Source organism: Crocuta crocuta, unplaced genomic scaffold (genome assembly GCF_008692635.1).
Source record: "Crocuta crocuta isolate KB4526 unplaced genomic scaffold, BGI_CrCroc_1.0 scaffold24, whole genome shotgun sequence".
Taxonomy (NCBI): domain Eukaryota; kingdom Metazoa; phylum Chordata; class Mammalia; order Carnivora; family Hyaenidae; genus Crocuta; species Crocuta crocuta.
Window position 1 is genome coordinate 4,144,258 of NW_027530974.1, and position 26,017 is coordinate 4,170,274.

General features: G+C 37.4%; 1 protein-coding gene across 8 annotated transcripts in view; it reads left to right on the top strand.

Moving 5' to 3' along the window:
- The window catches only part of FARS2 (phenylalanyl-tRNA synthetase 2, mitochondrial), a 608,095-nt gene that overhangs the window by 194,120 nt on the left and 387,958 nt on the right, over positions 1–26,017 (top strand). For 6 of the 8 annotated variants that reach the window (XM_077770046.1, XM_077770045.1, XM_077770047.1 and 3 more), the window contains one exon: positions 21,101–21,732. In XM_077770046.1, coding sequence (XP_077626172.1) covers positions 21,101–21,732 — 632 coding nt within the window. Of the gene's footprint in view, positions 1–5,428; positions 5,562–21,100; positions 21,733–26,017 lie in introns of all 8 variants that reach the window. The other 2 variants (XM_077770049.1, XM_077770050.1) reach the window with 1 other exon arrangement.

Consider the following 26,017-nt stretch of genomic DNA (forward strand, 5'->3'; position numbering starts at 1 on the left):
AAAATTTGAAATCCGCTTTTGTTTTTGTTTTTGTTTTTTTCACATTTATAAGGTAGGTCATCTACTTCCATGATGTTTTTTTTGACAGTTACTTTGAGTTCTGGGAGGAAGCCTTAAAAAAAAATAATGCTCCTCTTTCAGAAGATTAGCACTGATTTATTTTTCTTTTTTAAAAACATTTTAAAAAATTTTTTACCAATATAGTTAACATACTGTGTTATATTAGTTTTAGGTGTACAATATAGTGATTCAACAATTGTATACATTACTTAGTGCTCTTAAGTGTCTTCTTAATCCCCTTCATCCATTTCACCCATCCCTCCACCCACTTCCCTTCTGGTAACCATCAGTTTGTGTATATAGTTAACAGGCTGTTTCTTGGTTTCTCTCTGTCTCTCTCCTCTCTTTTTCCTTTGTTCCTTTGTATTGTTTCTTAAATTCTACATGAGTGAAATCTTATGGTATTTGTCTTTCTCTGACTGAGCTTATTCTTATTCTTATACTCTGACTAAGCTTATTTCACTTAGCACTATACTATATACTTCCATCCGTATTGTTGCAAATGGAAAGATAATCGTTTTTTTATGGCTGATTAATATTCCATTATACACACACACACACACACACATACACACACACATCACCCTACATCTTCTTTATCCATTTATATATCAGTAGACACTTAAACTACTTCCATAGATTGTCTATTATAAATAATGCTGCAGTAAACATAGGGATGCATGTATCCTTTTGACTTAGTGTTCTATATATTCTTTGGGTAAATGCCCTGTAATGTCATTACTAGATTATAGGGTAGTTTTATTTTTAACTCTTTGAGGAACTTCCATACTGTTTTCCACGGTGGTATGCCAGTTTGCCTTCCTACCAACAATGCACAAGGGTTCTTTTATCTCTAAATCCTTGATGATACTTGATACATGTTGTTTCTTGTGTTTTTATTTTAGCCATTTTGACAAGTCTAAGGTTATGCCTCATTGCAGTTTTGATTTGCATTTCCCTGATGATGAGTGATGTTGAGCATCTTTTCATGTGTCTGTTGGCCATCTGTATGTCATCTTTGGAGAAATGATTGTTCATGTCTTCTGCTCATTTGTGAATTGGATTGTTTGTCTTTGGATGCTGAGTTTTATCAGTTCTTTATATATTTTGGGTACTAACCCTTTATCATTTGTCATTTGCAATTACCTTCTCCCATTCGGTAGGTTGTCTTTTTGTTTTGTTGGTTGTTCCCTTCACTGTGCAGAAGCCTTTTATTTTGATGAACTACCAATCGTTTATTTTTCCTTTTATTTCCCTTGCCTTGGGAGACATATCTAGAAAGATAGTGCTATGGCCGCTGCCTGTGCTCTCTTCTAGGTTTTTTATGTTTTCAGGTCTCACATTTAGGTCTTTCATCCACTTTGAGTTTATTTTTGTGTCCAATATATGGAAGTGGTCCGTTTTCATTCTTCTGTGTGTAGCTCTCCAGTTTTACCAGCACCATTTGTTCAAGAGGCTGTCTTTTTCTCCTTGCATATTCTTGCCAGCTTTGTTGAAGATGAATTGACCATACAATCGTGGATAATGTTTCTGGGTTTTCTATCCTGTTCTATTGATCTGTGTGCCTACTTTTGTGCCAGTGCCATACTGTTTTGATTACTGCAGCTTTGTAGTAGAAGCTGATATCTAGAATTGTGACACCCCCAGCTCTGTTTTTCTTTTTCAAAACACCTAAGAGTGTTTTGGCTATTCTAAAATCTAGAATAATTTAAATTGTAATGCCCACTCTGCTTAAGTGTTTGCTTACCACTCTCTGGGTGCTTGTGCTGTCTTTGTGTGGAGGAAGATACAGGTGGGACTATGGAAAGAGCACAAGGTGACAGGTAAAGGGGAGTAGAAGGCCTGATCTCTGCAGGGAAGGTGTCTCTGAGCCTCAGATTTTGCATCTGTTAAATGCCATACTTAGTCTAGCTCATCTTTAAGTTCCCTCTGTCTTAAAAATTTGAAGTTTCTTTTCAAATGTAAATACTTGCTTAACTAGCTGCATGAAAGAACTATCCTTTTTAATGTTGGAAAGGCTTGGAAAGAATGAAGCCCAGGGTAGAACTGGAAACCAGGCTTCTGGAATTCCTCCTCTTTGCAACTTTGTACATTTTGAATGGAGTTCTTATAACAATAGTCACAGACATATATTCTAGTCTAAGTGAAAAATATTTCCAAATCTTAATATGTTAACATCTCCACCATATCTACAGATTAATATTCTATCCATGTCATTCTTTTGGTGCACAGCCAGTGTCTGGGAATTAAAAGCCTTACAGGAATAAAAAACTGGCCATTTCAATCTTCCTGCACTAAAACCAGGCACTTTATTCCTTAGGACTGCACCCAGTCTTATGGATACATAGCATTTAATTCTAATGAGCTTAATTATTTTGCTTCTCTGATAGCTTACAACAGTGTGAAAGCCTCAAACTCAGAAAGGATGGCAGAGCTATTAGTACTATTTTAATAGTGGTAGAGGTTCTGCAGGCCAACTGAAATCAAAGAAAGAGGCAAAAAACTCCACCCCGAAATCAAAATTAAACACTAAAAAAAAGTGCAGAAATAACAATAGCTTTTCCTAAAGGATGACCGTGTCATTGAGAAAAGTTCAAATTTTGTTTATAGCCTTTGTTAAATAGTGTAGTAACATTTCAAAGTGTTTCTGTACCAGTGATTCTCCAAGTTTTGCTGACATAGAATTATCCAGGAGCCTTGTGAAGGTACAGTCTGCTGGCCCTACTCCAGAGTCTCTACTTCTTGGATCTGGGGTGGGGCCTGAGAATCTATTGCTCACAGTTTTGTTTTTTGTCTTTTCCTTTAAAATTTTTAAATGTTTATTTTTGAGAGAGAGAGAGAGAGAAGGGAGACATAGCGTTAAAGGAGGAGGGGTAGAGAGAGAGGGAGACACAGAATCTGAAGCAGGCTCCAGGCTTTGAGCTGTCAGCACACAGGCCAATGTGGGGCTCAAACTCAGAAACCGTGAGATCATGGCCTGAGCCCAAAGTCGGTGGCTTAACCTACTGAGTCACCTTGGCACCCTTCACAGTGTCTTTTTTGATGTTGATGTTGCTGATTCTGGGACACTTTGAGAACCACTGTCTCATGCAAAATATTTTAAATGTTTAAAATAACAATAACCTGGAAAAATTAAATTATGTGTAAAGCTCATTCTTTACAATTATATCTAAAATATCTTCATTTTGTACTATATCTCTTGTAGCCCCCTCCTTGCGTGGGAATTGAGAGCTTAAGGTCATGGGATTTTTGTTTTTCTTCCCTCTGTGCTATTCTCTTAATGAAGAGCGTGTTGTCATTTCTAGACAGAGAAACTCCAAATATTTGCTATTTTCTGTTTTGGAATTCATTTGTTTCTGTAAGGTTAAATAACAGAGGGTGGTGAACCAAAGATGCTCGAGAACAAGACAAAGGAGCCAAGGGGAAAGGGCTGAGCACACCTTTATTAAAAAGGGCTCTCGGGCGAAGTTCGTGGTTTAGGGGTAAAAGCAAGCCAGGGAAGTCACCCCCCGAGACTGGGGAGAGGGGGATATATAGGACTGTAGTTCCAAGTTGAGACCTGCAAGGGCAGGTTTCCTTATTTGCTCTTGCGTTTTTCTGGGTTGGGTTTCATTTCTGCTGAGGTGAGGTGTCTTCTGAGAAACCAGTGGTAAGAAATTGGTAGCTGGAAGCTGGTGGCAGGAAAGTCCTGAGGTGGTCATAAGATGGAGTCCAATCCTCCATCTTGGTGTCTTCTTCCAACCCATCAGACTTGCCATCTTGCTGTCCCTTCCGAAACCTGCCAGACCTGACAGTTTCTACTTTCATTCTTTCTTACACTTAATTTTATTTGGTAGTCTTTTTACTGTTAGAATTCCAAACTTACTTTTACATTTTTTATATCATTAATATGTTTAATGCTATTTTCTCTGAGCACAAGTCATAAAATTCTCTCTCTGTTTCTGACTCAGTCTGTCTGTCTGTCTCTCTCTCTCTCTCTCACACACAGACACACACACACACACAGCAAAATGCAAGAGGTTATAACACTTTTGTAAAAATGTAAGCCCCCTTGCCCCCCATCTCCCAGTCAGCTAGGTTCACTTCCATGGAAGCATCTGCTGTTGTCAGTATCTTGACATTCATGCAGTCCTTATTATTCCTGGATTATTCATGGATTCTGTATTTGTAAATTTGCTTAGTTGCTAACATTTGTTTGTAACCTCAAAATCAATACTTGTCGGGTTTTCACGGTCATTTGAGGATATGTAGAGAGCATCAAAACTTTGATTCCCTCATGTTTCCACTTGAGGTCCAATAACACAATGCCCTGCCTTCTTGTTTCATCTCCTTCTATAAATGTGTGTATATTTTGCCAGCCATTTAGTGCCATGTTTTTCACGTTTTTGTGTTGTTGATGATTTTGCTGTTTATAATGGCCCCTAGGAGTAGTGCTGAAGTGCTGTCTTGTGCTTCCCCGCTCTAGAAGGCTCTGATGTGCCTTATGGAGAAAATACCTGTGTTGGATAGCTCTATTCAGGCCTGAGTTATAGTGCTGTTGTTTGTGAATTTGATGTTAGTAAATCAACAGTATATATTAAGTAGAGTATCTTTTAACAGAAACACACATAAAACAAGGTTATGTATTGATTAGTTGACAAAAATGTGAACAGAGGCTCACAGGAAACTAACTCTGTATTTACCCTAGGAACAGTGGTTCAGTATTCACTAATCTAGTGTTCTTAGAGATGTTATAGATCAAAACTACCATAAATAATGAGGATGGACTGTGTATATTATATTCATCATTTTTGTTTCATATATGTTTTGAAGTTTCAATTAACTGATTTCTAGCTAATCCTTTAGAAGTTACAAAGTGCATAGAGAAAAGCAGACCTATGTGTTTTACAGATTTTTTTTTAGGTTTTTTTTTTTGTATTTATTTTTTTACTTTATTTTTGAGAGAGAGAGAGACAGAGTGTGAGTGGGGAGGGGCAAAGAGAGGGAGACACAGAATCCGAAGCAGGCTCCAGGCTCTGAACTGTCAGCACAGAGCCCAATGTGCAGCTCGAACCCATACACCTTGAGATCATGACCTGAGCCAAAGTTGTCTGCTTAAACGACTGAGCCACCCAGGCACCCCTAGTTTTTATTTATTTAGAGAGAGTGTGCACATGTGCATGCACAAGCCAGGGAGGGGCAGAGAGAGAGGAGAGAGAGAATCTCAAGCAGGCTCCGTGCTATCAGTGCAGAGCCTGATGTGGGGCTTGATATCCTTAACTGTGAGATCATGACCTGAGCCAAAATCAAGAGTCTGATGCTTAACTGATAGAGCCACCCAGGTGCCCCTTTACATGTTTCTTTTATTTATTTTTTTTTTTTTTTACAGGGTGAATTTTAACGGAGAACATAATATAATTGACTGGTTGAGGCTGATGGAACCCTCATAAATGTTCCTAAATTTCACTCTTGCCACTATAAGCAGAATATGGTTTAACATGCATATAACAACCTTCTCTGAAGTAAGAATTAAAGAATGTTGTTTGATTTCCACCCTTTCAAATGGCTTGCTAAATTACCATCGCTGCTGTACTTGGCTTTTCACCATTTTATAATTGCATGTGCTGTGGGGAGAGGGTGGTATGGTGAATGTCACTGTGAGTTCACAAATAGCGTCTTTTCTCAGCAGAACAGTAATACAGAAAGATATAACATGGATATTCTTAGTGGGATTCACTCCTTTCGACTTGGAAAAACATTCGCTTTAAGGACAAAAATACTGTCCCTGCCCTCCAGTAGTTTAAGCTCTGACAGACAGCTGCCGGGTGCACTCAATGAGTGTCTTGTGTGCACATGGGGAAGAGAGAAGAGAGGGTTTGAGGAAAGTACGAAGGAGAAGACATGGTTTTCACAGAGATAAAACATCTCTGGAATTATGAAACATGTGAGTGGGAAGGTGTGTTTTCATTTGAAAAGAAACCTGACAAGGAACGTAGCAGGACTGTCTGTTGGAAAACGCGAAGAAGGGCCAGTACGTATCGGGACGGCTGGCTGGCCGTGGCAGCGGCAAGACAGACTGGGGCCTGGCGGGGGTCAGAAGGCCTGGGCTGCAGTCCTGATGCTCCATTCAAGGCTTTCGGTTATCAGTTGGCTTTGGACAAATCAGTTTATGTTTTTTGTTGTGTTGTGAGAACTGAATGAAAAAAGTAATATAAAGAAGAAAGAAAACACTTCAGAGAGGTGGTGATGTTACGTTACCGTTTGTTAGCAGACACACATTTCAGGCTGATAGTGTCTACTTAATAATTGTGGAACTGAGGACTGGCCTTTGTGTGCTGTGATTTACTTCTTCCACCACAATAGCCCAGACTCTAGGATTTTATATGCAGTGCTTTTATTTGGAGAATCTTAGCTAAAATCAATTTATTTAGAATATTTAGGAGAAAATAAATTTTTAACCTGGAGGCTATTTCTTCTATGTGACATTAATATTTCTAATTGCCTAAAATAGTCTTTAATAGGCAGTTTAGTGAGTTGATTTAAAACAAGTTTTAATTTCACTTGCCATAGCCATTCTGCTTGCTAAATTATTTCTGGATGAAAACTTTATTCTTTTTCATTAGCTGAGTACTTTTTTTTTTTAATTTTAAGCCTGTTCTGTACACGTACTTTAGTAAGATTATTATATAGTTATCTTACATGTGGAATTTAGTGGATAATTATGCTGTCATTTTTCAAATATGGATGGAGAACCACAGTATAGGCCTTTCATTAAAAACAAAATAAGTGATAACCAGCAGGTTGGTTCACGTTAAAGAGTAACTAGCAGTTTTAGTGTATCATTTGGGTTTGCTAAGGTGCTAAGGAACATAAAAGATGAGTTTGGTGTATTTGTTTCACAATGTATGTTTTCTATTTTCCATGCATTGAGAGGAAGTTTTTCCTTGGCATATTGAGGAAAGTTTCATTCATACTAATGAATACTGGTCAAATATCTTAATTTTAACTGATGGTACCTTTTTTTTTTAATATTTTTATTTATTTCTAGGAGAGAGAGAGACAGCGTGAGCAGGGGAGGGTCAGAGAGAGAGGGAGATACAGACTCTGAAATAGACTCCAGGCTCTGAGCTGGCAGTCAGCACAGAGCCCGACGTGGGGCTCAAACCCACGAACCGCGAGATCATGACTTAAGTGAAAGTCGGACGCTTAACCAACTAAGCCACCCAGGCACCCCTGATGGTACCTTTCTTAGCTGAAAAAATAGTGCAAGGGTGATTGCGAATCTCTCTGCAGTTCCAAATATGGTTATATCTTTAGACACTTATTAACCAATATTCAAATTCATTTTTCAGTGTCCTTGGTCCATAGTCATTCCCTTGTGCATTTGTTTAATTACAGATTTTAACCTTTGACTTCATGCAACAGAACTGATTTCTCTTGGAACCGAGTGCCATATTTTTCCATTTGTTTTTATGTCCATCACAAGATACTTTTCTCTGGAGTTCCCCTCTAATTCTTGAACAATTAAGAAACTTCCAGTGTGGCAGAACATTTTCAAAATTTTCATTCTTGAAAAGAAGGCCTTTATTAGCAAAGAATGATATTGGTAGTCCTTTCTCAACTGAATTTATAGTGATGAAAAGACACCTCTTCTGAATGGGAGCATTGTATATTCAGATAATGACTGTTTTAAAATTGCTTTTCTGGCTCCTTTCTTCCCCGTTAGACTTCATTTTAATAAAGGGCATTATCTACGCAAAAGGTAACTATTACCAAAGAAGACTGAAGTACCAGGGGATTTCTCAGGCTCTCTGATCTGTGTGCTCTGGCACTGTCTCTCATCAGGCTTGCCCTCTGTGAGCAGCTGCCAAGGTTTCTTGCATAATTGTCTTGACAAATGGTATACTTGTTAATATTGCAACTGGACCTTTGCCAGCCTGTGGAAGCCATGTGCCCCAGGCGTCAAGTCCAGTGCCAGTTTCTTGCTGGTGGCTTTAAGCCATGCCTTAAATATGTTGTTAAAACCAATGATGGATAAGTAAATAGTCACTTAAGGTAAGAAGTACTTTCACTTATCCATGCAAGCAGAGGGCATTTTTGAAAGGGAAGGGACTGCTGGTGTTTCTGAGCTGTAGACCCTCTTGTGTGCTGACAACTACAGCTTCCTGCCTTGGAGGCTTCCCTTTTTGTCAACTACGTGCTTCAGAGTCAATCAGAAAAACATATCTTGGTGAATCCTTAGAGAAAAGAGTTTATTCACTTTATTCTCTTCAGTGCTGTTAAAGTGCCCAGGTAGAAAAGCCAGGTTGTCGTTATCGGTGCCTACAGTAATTTCTAGGAATTAGGCACACCAGATGCTCTGCAAAAGAATAATTGTGTCTAAATGGACCAAAGTCAAGGAAAGAATATGAGATGCTCTCAATACAACTGTGTGTTAAAAGATTCTCCTAGGCATTTCATGTTACTGCACATCAGTGATTTCAAAAACACAGTGTCCGTTTGAGCCTGTGGGAGAGATATACATGTCCACAGATAATTACTACTAGATGCATTTGGCATTCAAAGTGTGAATATTTCTGTTTTAAATATCTAGGTTATTTCTATTAATTTCAACTCAGCCAGCAGGAGATAAATTTTTGTGGTGCCCAGTTATTTCCAGAATTTGCAGACACTTAATTTCTGCACACCCAAGCTGGACTCTTGGTGACCTTATTCTTTGTGTATTGAACACAACCCCTCTCAGAATAACTTTCCTTCTTATTCTCCAAAGTAGAGCTATCTCGATAATGTGTGGCCTTGTCTCTGATGACTGACTTCATTTGCATGTGGTCTTTTTCATTATAGTCTCAGTCTCAGGAAGACAAACTCTGGTTGTGGTGACCAGGACCTAGGTGTATGCAGTTTAGTTTGTAAGACCTTTGTCTTATTTGACCAAGTTTCAACTGTGTTCTTAGTTTCTCTCACAATTTTGAGAGAAAGAGAGGGAGACCGAGAGAGAGAAAGGGGTCCATTCACATAATGTTTATTAGAGCATACTATTATAATTGTTCTGTTTTATTAAGTTGTTATTAATCTTCTACTGGGCCTCACTTAGAAGTTAAATTTTATCACAGGTATGCATAGCAAAAAACAGGATTTATAGGGTTTGTTAGTATCTGCAGTTAGGCATCCACTGGGGGTCTTGGAGCATATTCCCCATGAATAAGGGGCGGATGAGTATACATGCATTTTACTTAGGAATTATTATTTACATAAGACGGCAGAGCTAACCAGAGAAGTATTTTCTGAACAGTTTATTACTCCTTGTATCAGCAGTATAAACTCACTAATGATAAGATGGACTGGAAGAGAAAAAGAATTTTGTTGTTCCTATATAACTGGTTTACATAGCCTTACTTTTTAGTTTATTGTGAAAAGTAATGTTTTTGACACTTGCCCAACCCAACAATGTGACATCTTTTTTTTTAAAATGTTTGTTTGTTTGTTTTGAGAGAGAGACAGCATGAGCAGGGGAGGGTCAGAGAGAGAGGGAGACACAGAATCATAAGCAGGCTCCAGGCTTTGACCTAGCTGGCAGCACAGAGCCCGATGTCGGGCTCAAACCCACAAACTGTGAGATCATGACCTGAGCCGAAGTCGGATACTCAACCAACTGAGCCACCCAGGCACCCCTGTGACATCTTTAATAGAACCTGGTGATTAAAGAATTTTATGTCCCTGATAACCCTAAAAGTAAAAGTTGCCAGTTATTTTAGCAGCAAAAGATAGATTTATTCAAAGATAAAAGAGAATTGCAATCCCAGGACAAACAAGCTGAGGCAAAACTGCAGGCAACTCAGGGAACAAATGAGAGGCAAGCTTTTTCAAGGAGAAAATGAGTAAATTAGGAAAGCAGTTATGAACTAGAAGTTCATTGGAGTGAATGGAGAGTTCCGAGTATGGTGGCTTCTCATTGGCTGACCTGTTACCCAAGTCCTTCAGCTTCCTTCCTTATGCAAGGTCAAGTCCCAGTAAGGTCAAGTCAGACTTTTCCTGTTGGGTCTGCAATTGATACTGATTAAGAGTGTAAGGGCATGGAACTCCCCATTCTGCAACTTACCGATTTTGTGTTAGTGAGGTTTCACATTAGTAAACACGTTTAAAAAATGGAACTAATCTGCACACTTGCTGTAGTTAATAGATTCTTTTGGTTTTACAACTTTCAGTACAAGAACTCAACCTTAAAAATGCTATTGATGCAATTCCTAATGCTTGAAATGAGGTTGATCAATCAACACTACAAATGCTTGCTCCTGACTTGGGACTACAATGAAGTTTGAAATTAAACCTGCAAAGGAGACGTTGAAGGAAACCATGGCATTAATGAAAAGATTATGTCACACTCTCTTCTTATGCCAGAAGTTGATCACCCAGAATATTAAATAAATTTAAAAAGATGCTAAATTTGATAATATTGTGCCTCTTGTACATTCCTTGAATGATGAGGACATTGCTGAAATTCAGGCCAGCATGAGGCAAGTAGTGCTGATGACAGTGACATTAATGTAGATGTGCTAATGAGATTTAAATTAAGAAATACATATTTGGTTTAGTCCGTGTTCCTAGCCCATAGCTCCTAAACCCTTGTAATTTCTTTTGTGTGTGTGTATTTAAGTTGGGGAGGGGCAAAGAGAAAAGGGGACAGACGATCTGTAGTCTGAAGTGGGCTCTGTGCTGACAGCAGAGAGCCCTATATGGGGCTTGAACCCACAGGACTGTGAGATCATGATCTGATCAAGGAAGTTCAACCAACTGAGCCACCCAGGTGCCCCAGCCCTTGTAATTTCTAATTGTAATTGTAACCCCTAAGCACATCTGTTGTTAAAATATTTAGTTTTGTTCCCACTACCAGAAAAACCTCCAGGGACATAAAGGTAAAATGGGTGCCTTTTGTTGTTCATATAACAAATCCTTTCCTAGTACAGCTGAGTTTATATTAATGAAGTGACTTTTGGAATGCCCCTAGTTAACCTGAGGATGGGGGCTGGTTGCCAAGGGAACCAACAAGACCTTTGAGGAGAGGGAGAGGGGCTAGAAATTGAGCACAGCCACCATGACAACTGATTTAATCAGGTATATGTAATGGATCCTCCATAAAACCCCAAAAGGATGTGGTGAGAGAGCTTTAGGGTTGCTGATCACGTGGAGCATAGTGTGCCCAGAGAGAGTATGGAAGCTCCATCCTCCTTCCCACAACCTTTGCCCTATGCTTCTCTTCTGTCTGGCTGTTCCTGAGTTATATCTTTTTATAATAAGCCATTAATCTACTAAGTAAACTGTTTTCCTGACTTTTGCTCTAGTAAATTGATAAAACCTGAGGAGGGGGAACCTCTGATTTACAGCCAATCATCATCTGGACTGGTGATTGGCATCTAAAACGGGATAAAGGGGCAGTCTTGTGGGACGGAGCTCTTAACCTGTGCTACCTAATGCTATCTCCAGGTAGATAGTGCCAGAATTCAGTAAGTTGTAGGACACCAGCTGGTGTCTGCAGAGAATTAGAGACGTGCTTGGTGGTGTTCACACATCACAGCAGATGTAAAACCCCATAACCGCTGTAGCGAAAAATGTGTCATGAGTTAATTTCTGGCCTTTGAAAGTGAGTATGCAGTAATAACAGCAAACAAGGGGGAACCAAATTGAGGAGAGCCTGCTACGACAGAATCCCATGATAAAGACAGGAGACTGGAACAAGCTTTCTTAATTTCCATGTATCAGGGCTGGCCCATCATTAGATGGCCATATTGAGGCTGATGATTACCATACGGTAGTAATACTGTCATACTTTTCTGAGGTCCTCTGGCAGTCCCATAACAATGAGCTGTATATAAAGCATAGGTTAGCTTAGTTTGAACTAAGTTTTAGTGAGAATTTTCCTTAGAAAGAAATATTTGTTTAACCAAAATACAATGTAACATTTTAGCTTTTACATGTATTAAAGACTTCATTAATGGGTATAATTGATAAGCATTTATTTGGTATAGGACCTGGCATTAATCTCCTAGAAAATATGAATATCTTAGGAAAATAACATTAAGTGATTGGCATTGTGATTATGGCAGTTGATTTATAGCTAGGGAGAGGAAATTGGAAAGGCAAAGAAGTTTTTACATGCCAAGCATTCTACCTGCATTGTTATAAAAAAATAACTACTTAGTGTGTCACTGAACACAATTAATTAACTATCTATGGCTATGTTACATTTATACTGGTGGCATTTATTCTTGATATAGTTATAAGTGAGTTTAGTGTAGGCAATTAAGATGGCTAGAGCTCAACTCAACAGATATTTTAAAACAACTTCTTATAATCATAATTCAGTATTTCACAATAAGAAAGTTTAAAATTTAATATCTGTTTAAAAAGTTTAGAAATATAAAAGTACAAAACAAAATAAGGACCAGGGATTATATTTATTAAATCTTGTTCCGTTCCTAAATATAATATACATATATTTATAGGTATATAATATATTTACATAGTTAAGATCATATCATACGTACAATTTTGTTATTTATCACTTTATAAGTATATGGTTGTATCATTAAAACTCTTTGAAAACATTATACTTTATGAGTGCATAATATTTTATTGTATGGTTCTATAATTTACTTAATCACTCCCTTGTTGGGGGATGTTTATGTTGTTTCTTTTTTTTTGTATAATAAATCATACTATAATGAAACTTATTTGTGTTTACTTCTGTCTTCATTTACATTATTTCCTTGTGATAAATTCCTAGGAAGGTAATTACCCTGTCAAAGGGTATGAACAGTTTTAAATCTCTTGGTAGTGCTGAATTGCCTTCTAGAAAAGTTGTACGAATAACACTCTTACTAGTAATATAGAGAGCTGCCTTTTTAGAGACATTTGGGTTTTTTTGTATTCATACTACTCCTGCTTTGCCCTTGTATGAGTAAAAGTTAATGGAAGTTGGCCATTTCCCCACCATTATTTTAGTGGAGTAAAATGTATAAACTGTGTTGACTGAGCCACACTCATATTTCTGGGTAGAAACTCTTAAGTACTGCATATGGATGTTAATGGAATGTGCCTGATCTTTTTTTTTTTNGAAATTACCAGCCAGGCAGACTTAATGCACTGGTTGGTTTCTTTTACATACAAGACCGAGGGAAATTGAAAGGAAAGACTCTTTAAACCATTACAAAATTCATTCATTTTAACAACAAACATTTGCTTGGTGTTTTGCTAGTTCTAGTCACTTGTGCTAGATTTATAATGGTAAAGACAGTTTATAGCATTCTCATGTGACCTACTGAACAACCAGAAGCATCCAAGAATAATCTGTGACCATATAATAGGATGTCTCGGATACCTTTTTGTTTTTATATATTTATTAAATTCACTTAATTTAATTTTTAAATAAAACTTGTATATATTTAAGGCATATAATGATTTGATACACACGTATATGAAATGATTTCTACAATAATTTCACAATAATTTCCTCACATAGTTACCATTTTTTTATATTTAATGAGAGTATCTGAAATTTACTCTGTGCATTTCCAATATTAATACAGTATTATAACCATAGTTGCTGTCACACCATACATTAGATCTCTAGACATTTTCATCTTATAAACTGCATCTTTGTACTTTTTGACCGACATCTTTTCATTCCCCCCTCCACTGCATCCCTGTGCTTCTGTGTACTTGCTTTTTTAGATTCCACATTATTGGTAAGATCTTAACTAGACTGAAGTTGAAGTAGAAAGAACATTTACCTGGTAATTAGGCAACTGGATTCTCACCTCTGACTGACTGATTGGCTGCACATCCTTGGGAAGATAGCTAATCTGTGACTTGGTTTCTTTATCTACAAAGTGTGGCTATTGGACTTAATCTCTGTGGTCCTTTCTAGTTTTCTAATTTTTAAAATTTTTCTGAAGACTGAATATCTCTGCCTATTTATAAGTTGAAATCCATATACTATTTTGGAAGCCAGTTTGTATACTTAAATACAAACTTGGGATAGTAGTTTTGATTGTTTTGGGTATAGAATCCTCACTTTTCTTATATGGGGGTCTAAATCTGCCCTGTCCAATATTGTGCCTACTAGTCACATGTGGCCAATATAAATTAAAATTAAGTAAAATAAAGTTAAAAATGAAATCCCTCAGTTGCACTGGCCACGTCTCAGATACTCAATAGCCGTATGTGGCTGGTATCTACCATATTTGGCAATATGGATGGATATAGGACAGTCCTGTCATTGCAGAAAGTTCTGTTAGGTGGTGTGGACCATTGGTTTTTGGTCAGAATAAGCTCTGTGTTAGTAAATAACAACACCATTTGTCTAAAAGGACTGGAAAAAGTGATCCAGTGTCTATTTAAGGTATACTGCTTACGGTATGCTAGGACTTCTTTTTCCCCTCATTTAGTTCCAATGTCAATTTTTAAGAAACATTTTCTCTCCAAGTTGGAACATAGAACTAAGTATATTGCTTTTGACACTTGAAGAAAATGAACTTTAGCCTCACTTCCCTAAGGATTTTATAGTGTTAAAAGTGTTAAAATGTCACTATATAATTTTGCTTTAAAAATAATTGTTTTGGGGCACCTGGGTGGTTCAGTTGGTTGAGTGCCTGACTCTTGATTTCAGCTCAGGTCATGATCTCACAGTTTGTGAGTTCCAGCCCTGCATCGGGCTCTGTGTTTTCAGCGCAGAGTCTGCTTGAGATTCTTTGAGAATCTCAAAATTATATAGTAGCTGTAAGTAAATGTCATTTAGAGTACCATACTATTTTTTTTTATGTCCTGTGGCCTTTAATTAGTCAACGTAGCTTAAAATACTGTATGTTTGCGTAGATTGGAATGATCAAAGAAGGAAGGAAGATATGATGGAATGAATTAGTCCATCCCGTACACTGGGAGGGACGACCCTATCTTCGTTGTTCCCATCATCAGCAAACAACAGCAGTAAGCACTTTTTATAGGCTCTGAGGCACCCACTCTAAAGCCAGCAGAGTGATTTTGCCTCCTGATATTTATGGGAAAATGTATCAAAAGAAAGTCAGTATGAACTTACCTGAATAGCTTTTTAAAAAGAGTCTTGGCCCATTGCAGACGTCTCAAAATGTCCTTGTAAGTAATAAAGAAAAAAAGTTCATTGCATTTTTTGGTAGTGTTGACTATCCCTAGCATATTTTAAGTCATGATAGAGTGAGAAGTACACAGAGTTCCTTATATAGTCAATGTATGACATTTTTACATTTTTTTATAGCACTAAAACTTTGTATCACTGGCTAAAGAAACTCTTTATACCTTTGTTTTTGTTCCTCTTTGGCCTCTATCTTATTTCTCTTTTTCAGTAGCTTAGAGTAGATTGGAAAAATCATGGGGTTTTAGTTAGGAGACAAGGATTCGAGGCCCCTGTTTTCTTTTATCTATGGGAATTGAGTTATATCATTTATGAACTGGTATTTCTTTTTCTGTGAATTGTGACTAATAATTATGTGTACCTCAAGAGGTGTTACTGGAATCAATAATAAGATGTATGTGAAATTATTTTATAAAATGTAAAGCATTCTTGTTATTATAAATATTTTTCAAAAGCTATACTGCCTTCTTGATAAGTAAGGAGCTTCTTGATAGGGAGCTGTGCTATATTCCTATAGGATATTCCTGTAGGATATTCTGACTTATAATGATTGGTTGATCAAAAAGTAGGCCTAGCATTCAGTTAAGGCTCTGGGGGCCCAAGAGATTGGAGTGAAGTAGCTTAAAATTGAGGGTGTGCCAGGAAGATAGGTTATCTGGTACTATGTAATATTCAGATCAATATACTTCTCTCCATCAGCCACCAGAATCCTTGGTTGGTGACTTTCTTGGATTCATAGACAATGTATACTAACTATTTATTTATTAAGAGTCAATAAGAATCAATAATCTTTGAGTCTATCTAGAAACATCTTCTATAGTGATTACTCTCTGTTGTTAGGTTGTTCCTGGATGACAGGTCACAGATTAATGTATTTCATTTTGACTGAATTCTGACTTTATGGTAATCACCTCAATCGTCCTTAATCCTCTAGTATTTCTCTACACAGTCTGAACTTACACTATCTCTAAATCAGTTTCCTTTTTATTTTTCAATTTATTCATTTTTCTCCTAATTTTCATTTTCTACAAATAACTCTTAAATGGATTCCTCTTAATTTCATGCACAGTGCCCTCCTTTGACCCTGTTATCTAATATTTATAACTTTTCATTCTAAATTATAGCATTCCTCTTTGGAGAAAAAAATCACATTTATTTGGTGAAGTTGAGATCACACATAGTATTTTTCTTTATAAATCTAATGCTTTCCTTGAGAGATTAGGACCATCTATTAAAAGTTCCTTCAGCTTCCTTTCCTTCAGTCTCAGAAATTTTAAATATTTTAATTTATTCTTTCATTGGTATCCTCCTTCATTTTTACCTCTTCCATTCATTTCTTACCCATTATAATCTGATTTCTGTCCTCACGCACCAGCCATTGAAATGGCCCTGTTGATGGTCATCTTGTCAAATGGTTCTTTGCCTTGCCCCTTGCCTAACCTCTTTGTTCTGCTTTACCCTGTTGACCAATTTTCTTTCCATCCTTTTCTGTTTTTCCTCTTTCACTTCTTCTCTCCTCTTTCATCCAGTATTAGGGGTAGTGCTAGACTCTGGGTATACAAGGATTTACATGAGAGAGAGAGAGAGAGAGTTCTACTCTTAAGAACCACTGTCTTCTTTGTCTAACAAGAGGATAGACAAATAGTAATAGTACAGCATGCTAAGGATTTCCCATTTAGTGGCCTTAAGGTTCAGAAAACACCTTGGTTTCCATCTAAAAATTATCTCTTCTGGCTTATTCTTTATATACACCCTTCCCTTAAATATGATAATTTCCAAGAATTCAGTCTTTTGCCCATTTTTATTTTTGCTCTCACTTGCCCATGGATTCTCATATACCATTATGATGTTAAGTCTTACCTCTATACATAAAACTTTCAAAGCCTACATTTCTAGCACTAATCTTTCACTTCATTTTCAAACCCATACTACAGACCGATTCCTAGAAATGACTAACATGGCTGTCTTCACCCATACTTAACTTCAGCCTTTCCAAATCTTTTTCCCTCTCCACCAAATACACATATGAAAATCACTTGAACAAACAAAATTTATCCCGTGTTTCTTCTCTCAGTGAGTTACTTTATCATTTTCTCTGTTATCTGGCCTCTAGAAGTCTCTGAGTCATTTTTAACTCTTGATTCAACTCATCTCTTACATATTGGGCATTGAGTTAAGTATATTATGAACAGGATCTAGTTTAATTCTTTTACTATGAGGTCAATATTACTATGAGGTCAAAACAATATTGTTTTCTATGTTTTTATACACAAGGAACTTGAGAGTCTGGAGGATGAAGCAGTGTGTCCAAAGATAATATGCAGTGCCTGACTGGCTGACGTAGGGTCACACCCATGTGGGAGTCTCTGCAAAGTGTGGTCTTTTGTCCATTGTATTGTACGGACTCTTCTCACAATTGGTCTCATGGTCCTTCTGTACCAATATGAGCACATTTAATATCCACATTTGTACTTTTGTTACTTTTAGTGGTTCTATAATCTGTATATATTTGTGACTAGGAAGAGATTTTTAATAGATTGTAGAAGAACTTTTCAGCCAATTAAGCTAAAATGGGGCTCAGCAGACTTTTTCTGTAAAGGACAAGATAATAAGTGTTTTAGGTCTTTGTGAGCCATATAGTCTCTTGCAGCTATTCAGCTCTGCCTTCACAGTAGAGAAGCCACCACAGACAAAATATAATTGCATGGGCATTGCTGCATTCCAAGAAAACTTTATTTACAAAAATAGGACATGTGCAGGTTTGGCCCTTGGTTCTAAGTTAAATAGTATTTCATTTCCACTATCCAAACTAATAGGTTTTATTTGACTTATTAATTTATTCATTCACATATTCATTTGTGCATTTACAATGCAATTATGTATAATCATGCTCATGTAAGAAAGAAGTTAAGAGAAGTAAAAAAGAGGTATAATTTGAATTTAACAGTCTGGGTCTACTGATTGAGAAATACTTGAGTTGCTCAGAGTTCTGGACTTTGTTCTTGGGGAGGTGTAAGAGTTTCTGTAAGGTGCATGATCTGAGCCTTAGTTTCTTTGTAAAGTGAAAGGAATAGTACTTACCTCACAGCATTGGTGAAAACATGAGATAGAATTCCTGCCGTATCAATAGAAGTCTGCCATTGGTGTTATTGTTTTCCTGGGTCTACTGTGTTTTCCACATGAATTGTTTTTTTAATGTTTATTTATTTTGACACACACACACTCACACACCTACCCTCCTCAACACATATGAGTGGGGGAGGGGCAGAGAGAGGGAGGGAGAAAATCCCAAGCTGGCTATGTGTTCTCAGCAGAAAGCTCCAGGCCGGGCAGACCAGGCTCTAACTCAAGAACCATGAGATCATGACCTGAGGCAAAATCAAGAATCCCTTGCTTAACCAACTGAGTCACCAGGTGGCCCTTGAACTCTTTCTTCTAGAGAAATTTGACAGAGACAAACAGAAAGGAATCTCCTCTGATGAAAGTAGGTTATCATAATCATTATTCTCTCACTGTAAGAGATGATAACAGAAAAAGAAAACCCCAAATAATTGTTTTGGGTGGGGAGAATAGACAGTGGGGAACATATGCCAGGGCTGAGCAGATAGATAAAATGTCTGGAAAGGAAGACAAGAAAATTAAACCTTCCTCAGTACGGTAGAGGTTGGGTAAGGAGAACAAAGAAGGGATATGAGGGTAGGGCACAGATGTGGGAACAGAACCTAGAAGTGAATGTGTGAAGGGCTGAGAACTGAGATGGAAAAAAATAGTCAGCAATCCAGGATTAACTGCATCAATCCCCAGAAGAATTCTGAACTTTGTGTAACAGCATCTGCGTATGGAGGGAAGATGTGCTTTCTCATGTCTTGCCAAGGAGGCTGAGCTGGGTAGCTAGTAACCTAACACTCTGACTTTGTGCCAAGATGTATGAGGTGGGACATGCATATTTAAAATTCCTATCTCTAGCATTGACAAGCCACTGAACACTGTAGGTAGGAAAGCAGATTCCCCCTGAAGCTCAACAAAAAACACTTTTAGAAACAACTGACAAAATAGTGCCATAATCTAATAAATCCAGGGAGTTCCTGGGTATCTTCTCTTATGACAGCAGTTTCCAGCAAGGGTGTAATGCACAGGCTTTGAATAAGCAATCACACCCACCCACAATAACTTAGCTTGTAGCTAGGTATTTTCAGTTATGCTTTTGAATCACGTACCCTGTGCTGCCTGGGCACATGCTCAGTATGCTTTTAATGGTCACTTGGAAAAATAGAATTCCCTCCTAATGCAGCTTACTATCACGAAGGAATTACTTTCTTAGTATGATTATAGGGCCCTTAAAATAAAATAACCACATGGTTGTATGCTTTAAAGTAGCCCAATAGATTAAAAAAAAATGTAAAATTTTGAAGGTGATTTCTGTGGTATAATTCATAATACATTTTTTCTGAACATGAGGATATGACATCTAAAGATTTTCATTACTGAGATCCCCAAGTCAGTTTAAAATGTGCTTCGGTGACCATGGGGAACAAACACTACATTAGTGGCCCAGAATCTTCTGCTGTTGTCTTAATTCTCCCAGTACCCTAAACTTCAATCAGCTATACCTGGGTCTTTGTCACCTCCTTTGTTTGTTTGTTTTGAGAGAGACAGAGTGCATGTGCACATGCACGTGCACAAGTGGGGGAGGGGCAGAGAGAGAGAGAGAGAAAGAGAATCCCAAGCAGCCTACATGCTCTTAGTGCAGAACTCACCATCCGTGAGATTGTGACTTGAGCCACGACCAAGAATCAGCCACTAAGCCAGCTTAGCCACTCAGGCACCTCTGTCACCTCAATTTTGACATGAATGGCCTGTCATGGTGACTTCTGAAGTGACTTTCCACTGTGAAATTTGATGCTCATCTTAAATTAATTAAATTGGTCTCTTCTTAGATTAAATTCTAGGCATTTAAAAAAAGATTTAGTGGGTACTTTGTTTTCTGGCTGTTCTGTATCCCTAACCATGTAAGTGTAGCCCCTCTCCTGGTTTATTGTGGGTGTGTAGTAGAAACTTTCTCTTTTGCAAAACAAAAATAAAATGGTAGGATGCCTCAGTGGTATGCAGTTTAAATGACTCGACCAGATGTGAGGCTAGAAAAGATTTGTATTCATAAAAATAACTTCAGCTGTCCATTGCTATAGTCTATCATTTTGCGTAAATATTTCCTGAAGTTCATTTTTGTTTTTATAAAAATGAAAAATAAAAATAACCACCACCATGAAGTGGTATATTTTATTTGAAACATCAAAAAAAATGTTATTGTGATAACAATTTTGTAACAGTATGTAATAGCATTTTGCAATACGGTGGGATAATTCAGAAGTCATGTCTGTCATAGGTAAACAGAACTTGGTAGTTAGGAGAATGAACAGCAGAAATGTGCAGGATAGCTGTTTCAAATATCATCTGTTCTGCTGTATGTAATCATGTGTTTCCTTTAATTAATGAGACTTTGCTAGGGTCAGCCAAGCCCTGTCTTTTAAATGATCCCTCTAAACTTTTTGATTCGTGAATATAGTCCATATGTAAGGAAATTGTCACATTTAAAGTTTTTTTCAACATAAGGTATTTAGGACATGACATGATATGATAAAGGAAGTTGTCTTCAAACCCAAGGACACAGGAAGGACAACTTGAGAGTAGGTGTCTAAAAGTGATGTCCAAGGTTCTCTTGACTTAGAGTGGTGACTGTTAAGCCTCTGGCAGCAGATTGCCTTAATTTGATCTCTGTGGAGGAGGTCGTGGGGAGACAGATGTCAGTAGGGTAGTGGGGGCTAGGAGGAGACATAAAGGACATGTTTACTTTTTACAGCGCAAAGCTTGACCTATGCTTTGCACGTGTGCTCTTTCCAGAGTCTGTGAAAGAAGTTTCTACAATGGTTTGTTTAGCACTCAGGAGAGTTGCCCACATGCATGTCTACCTGGTGAGGAAGGCCAGCAGTGTCTCCAAAGGCCATCAACAGGCTGTGGGCTCAAGACCTGCTGCTTCAAAGTTTGCTCCCCGAGGAGCTCTGGGCAGCGTGCTGGAGCTGCTAGGCAAATCCTACCCTCAGGACAACTATAGCAACCTGTCTCGGAAAGTCCTCTCCAAGGTTGGGAGGAATCTGCACAATCAGCAGCATCACCCTCTTTGGCTGATCAAGGAGAGGGTGAAGGAGCACTTCTACCAGCAGTATGTGGGCCGCTTTGGGACTCCGCTTTTCTCGGTCTATGATGACCTTTCTCCAGTGGTCACCACCTGGCAGAACTTTGACAGCCTGCTCATCCCAGCTGATCACCCCAGCCGGAAGAAGGGAGACAACTATTACCTGAATGGGACTCACATGCTGCGAGCACACACGTCCGCACACCAGTGGGACCTGCTGCGTGCTGGGCTAGATGCCTTCCTGGTGGTGGGCGATGTATACCGGCGGGACCAGATCGACTCCCAGCACTACCCAGTGTTCCATCAGCTGGAGGGCGTCCGACTCTTCTCGAAGCATGAGGTGAGTCTTGAGACATTTTTTATCCTTGACAGAAAGCCTAAATGTTCTTGTGGAGGTCCCTAAAGTTTATCTCAATGACACCACTTGTCCTTGATCTCATTTTGCATTTGTATATTATACAGCCTTTTTTACAGGCCAACCCTCAATATTTTTGATTGACTTGTTGTGTTGGTACCTATAGAAATTAGTGGGCCTTTGTTTTCACCTGTCTGACCTTATTCTTTCAATACTGGCATGTCTTTCTCTGGGTTTCTGCATGAGTGAATAGTCAGTGGCTCAAATCTGTCCTCAGTCCAAAAGAAGGAGCATACAGTGCTGACATCTGTGGTCAGATTATTCCAGTTCTCAGTTCATACAAGTTAATTATGTGTTCATACTATTAGAGATTAATGAATTTCTTATACAGTAGAGGTAACTGGCAATTTATGGGCTTAGATTAGAAACTGTTCTTATCCCCAAGGTTTTCCCTTACCCTTCCCTGCTTTACATTTGTGCTTTACATAGTTTTCTTTGTGAGATATCTTCATTGTTGCTGTTCTTGAAGTGTATGTTTGGATGCTTAGTGTTTTTTGATCAGGAAATCTGATATTCTGGTTATTCTCAAAAGCACCCAACACCTTGCATTTGTTAACTGATATCATAATATATTGATTTCCTGATATTTTTGGGCAAATTATGAAAGTCCCTAAAAGCTTGAGTCTGTTTCCTAAAAGACTTCAATACCACTAGTCTTTCCATTCATTTATTTTTAAATCTCTATTTTTTACATTTATTTATTTTGAGAGAGAGAGAGAGAATATGAGCAGGGGAGAGGTAGAAGGAGAGAATGCCAAGTAGGCTCTGCACTGTCAGCGGAGAGCCCAATGCAGGGCTTCAAATCATGAGCCAGGAGATCATGACCTGAGCCAAAACCAAGAGTCAGATGCTTAACTGGTTGAGCCACCCAGATGCCCCTCTCTGTTTTTATGTAAGAAACAAATGGAATTAAATGAAGCACAGGAAGTATTTCACTTTTACTACTTTAGCATTTCTTCCAAATGTGTTCATTGAAATAAGAGAGATAATTATCATCACAAAACCCCCTCCTGTGAACATAAGCTAAATGGGTTGTTGGACATGGAAAGGAATAGTATATGATCCCTAGGCTATTAAGTGACCATTGTTTTGTTGTATTAAAAGAGTCAAGTTGTACAAGACAACTATTTGCCTCAGGATATGCTGTTTTCCTGTGAGTCTGTGATAATACAGCTGTAGGTTACCTTTACACAAAAAGGCCACCCCTGTTTGATCGCAGAGCTGCTTAATTGAGCACTTCTTTTTAAAAAAATTTTTTTAATGTTTTTTATTTATTTCTGAGAGAGAGACAGCGTGAGCAGGGGAGGGTCAGAGAGAGAGGGAGACACAGAATCTGAAGGAGCTTCCAGGCTCTGAGTGGGCTGTCAGCACAGCGAGGCTCGAACCCACAAACTGTGAGATCATGTCCTGAACTGAAGTCGGACGCTCATCTGACTGAGCCACCCAGGCACCCCTAGATATAGAATTATTAAGTGAAATATTTACAAATTTAATTCACTGATATATTGTGTCCTACCACATTATTATTATACATACACTTATTTCATTGTATTAACTTCTATAAGAAAAATTATGTGATCACTTCAGTAGACATAGAAAAATAATTTGATGGCATTTAATGTTTTATGACATTGGATGACATTAATAATAATAATGACTCATGATAAAAGCTTTTAGCAAACTAGGAATAGAAGGGAACTTTTTTAACTGAAATGATACTTGTCAAGCAGTCACAGTAAACATCATAATTAGTGGTGACTCATTATAAATATTTCTATCAAAATTAGCAATAATTCGGGAGTGCTATTCATCATTCTGTGGGAAGTTCTACTTTATATAGTAAACCAGAAAGAGAAATGGAAGGTATAAGCACTGGAAAACATGAGGTAAAGCTGCTTCATTTGTAAATGATATTATTGTTTGCCTAGAAAATTGAATAGAATATTTAGATCAATTATCAGAACTAGTGAGACAGTTCAGTAGAGTTGATGGGTACAAAGACAATGTAGAAAAAATACGTTTCTTATCCACAGGTAATAACCAATTAGAAAGTATAAAGGTATAACAATTTCATTCATAGTATCAACTAAAACTTTGAAGTGTTCAATTGTAGTTGTTCCAGAAGATGGTCAAGATATTTATGGATAACATTATCAGATATTATTAAAAGACATAAAAGAAGAAGAGAAAAAGGAGAGACATATCATGATCATTGATTCATAGTTAGGAAAACAATATCATGAAGATGACAGTTCTCCTAAAATAAATTTATAAATTCAGTGCAAATCTAGTCAAAATATCCACTGGATAGTTTGGAGAAGTTGCAGACTGATCTTCAGATTCATAGGAAGAGTAAGTTTATGAATAGCCAGAATAATTTTTACAAGCACTGGTATAAGGTACATGCCTTACCAGGCATCAAGACTTATGATGCTCTAGTTATTAAGATGGTTTATTATTGGCATAAGGTTAGTCAAATAGAGAATTTTGAAATAGCTCTACTCATATTTGTGAATTTGTTATCTTAGTATAAAATGGAAATGATGTTAAATAAGTGGGGAAATGATGGATTCTACATGAATTGCTGAGACAATTATCTGTGTAGGGAAAAAAATTGATCTTTATCTCACACCTGATGCAAAAATAAAGTCTGGATGGATTGACAATTTATTTCTGAAGAGGTCTTTAAAACTTAAAGAAGACAGTATAAGAGATTATTATTATCACTTTAGAGGTAGACTATAATATCTTAAACTGAGACTCTCTAAATAAAAAAATCCTGAATGGAAAACATTGTTAGAGTCACTACATTAAGGTAAAATTTCTTTCTAATAAAAGAAGTTAAAAGACAGGTAAAAGCAGAGTTGGAGGTATTTGCTTTGTGTATAGCTAAGAGATTAATGGAGATTAATGGTGTTGAAATAAAAAGGTCTTAGCTTGAAAAAAAGAATCCAGTAGGGTAGGTCTGACAATACCAAGTATTGGAGCCATGGGAATGTTCTGGCCAATACGTGGAGCCATGGGAATGTTCTGGCCAATACGTGGAGCCATGGGAATGTTCTGGCCAATACGTGGAGCCATGGGAATGTTCTGGGAGAGTATAAAATTTTACACCTGAACTTTCATGCTCACATATATACTTAGATATGTTCTAAGATTGAGTGCTTTTATTAGCAGATAGAGGAGAATGTTTGTAGTGCTATTAGTATTAGCCCAAACTTGGAACAACCTATGTTTCTACCAGGAGTAGAACAGAGAAGTAAATTACGGTATATTTATACAATGGCATGTTAGTGTTATCTATGAAAATGAGTAAATCACAAGTATGTACATCAACATGACTGAATATAGAAAGTAGTATTAGGCAAAGAAAGAAAGTTACAGAAGCTTACATTGTATGATTGTATTTATGTAAAGTTTAAAAATGGGAAAAACTAATATGTTACCTAGGGTTTTGTGCTTATGTGGAATAATTAAGGAAAGCAAGGGAATAATGAAAAAATTTAGTTCAGTTGTTACCTCTGTTAGGAGCGGCTAGGGGATTGTGGTTAGGTAGGGGCTTGAAGGGGGCTGCAGAGTTTTTGTTACTGTTTTCTGAAAATGGATATTGGTGGTAAGCACACATGTATGTGCTTTTATTCTTTAAACACAATATACTGTGCACTCTATATGAATGGTTTATGGTGTAATTTTTTTTTTAATTACTGGCCTCATCAGCATTAACAGTCTGTTGGCCAATAAACAAGGATTGGCTTTATCAGCAAATAAATAATACAATGCAAAGTAAAAGAACCAACTATTGTTCCAAACCCATTAGATTAGCAAAAATTAATAACCCTGGACGATAAGAATCTAGAGGAACCACAAATCTTGTACTATTGGGAGTGTATATAGTGTATATAGTACATAGTGTATAGTGTATATAGTTACCTCCACTTTGTAGAGTTATTTGGTAGGTTTTTTTTGTTTTTTGTTTTTTTAATTATATGCTCTAATCTGGATTTTTTTCTTTTAGTATAAAGAATAAAGAGCAATTGGCTCTATTTGTACATTAAATACTTTATTGTAGTTAACATAGATTACCTATGTCAACATGGATGAGGTTTTAATACAGTGTTGAGAGAAACCAGTAAGTTATGAGTGATACCAAACTATGATGTCTTTTTTAATAGATCTTTTAGAATATGCCCAACAGCCAATGTTCTCACTG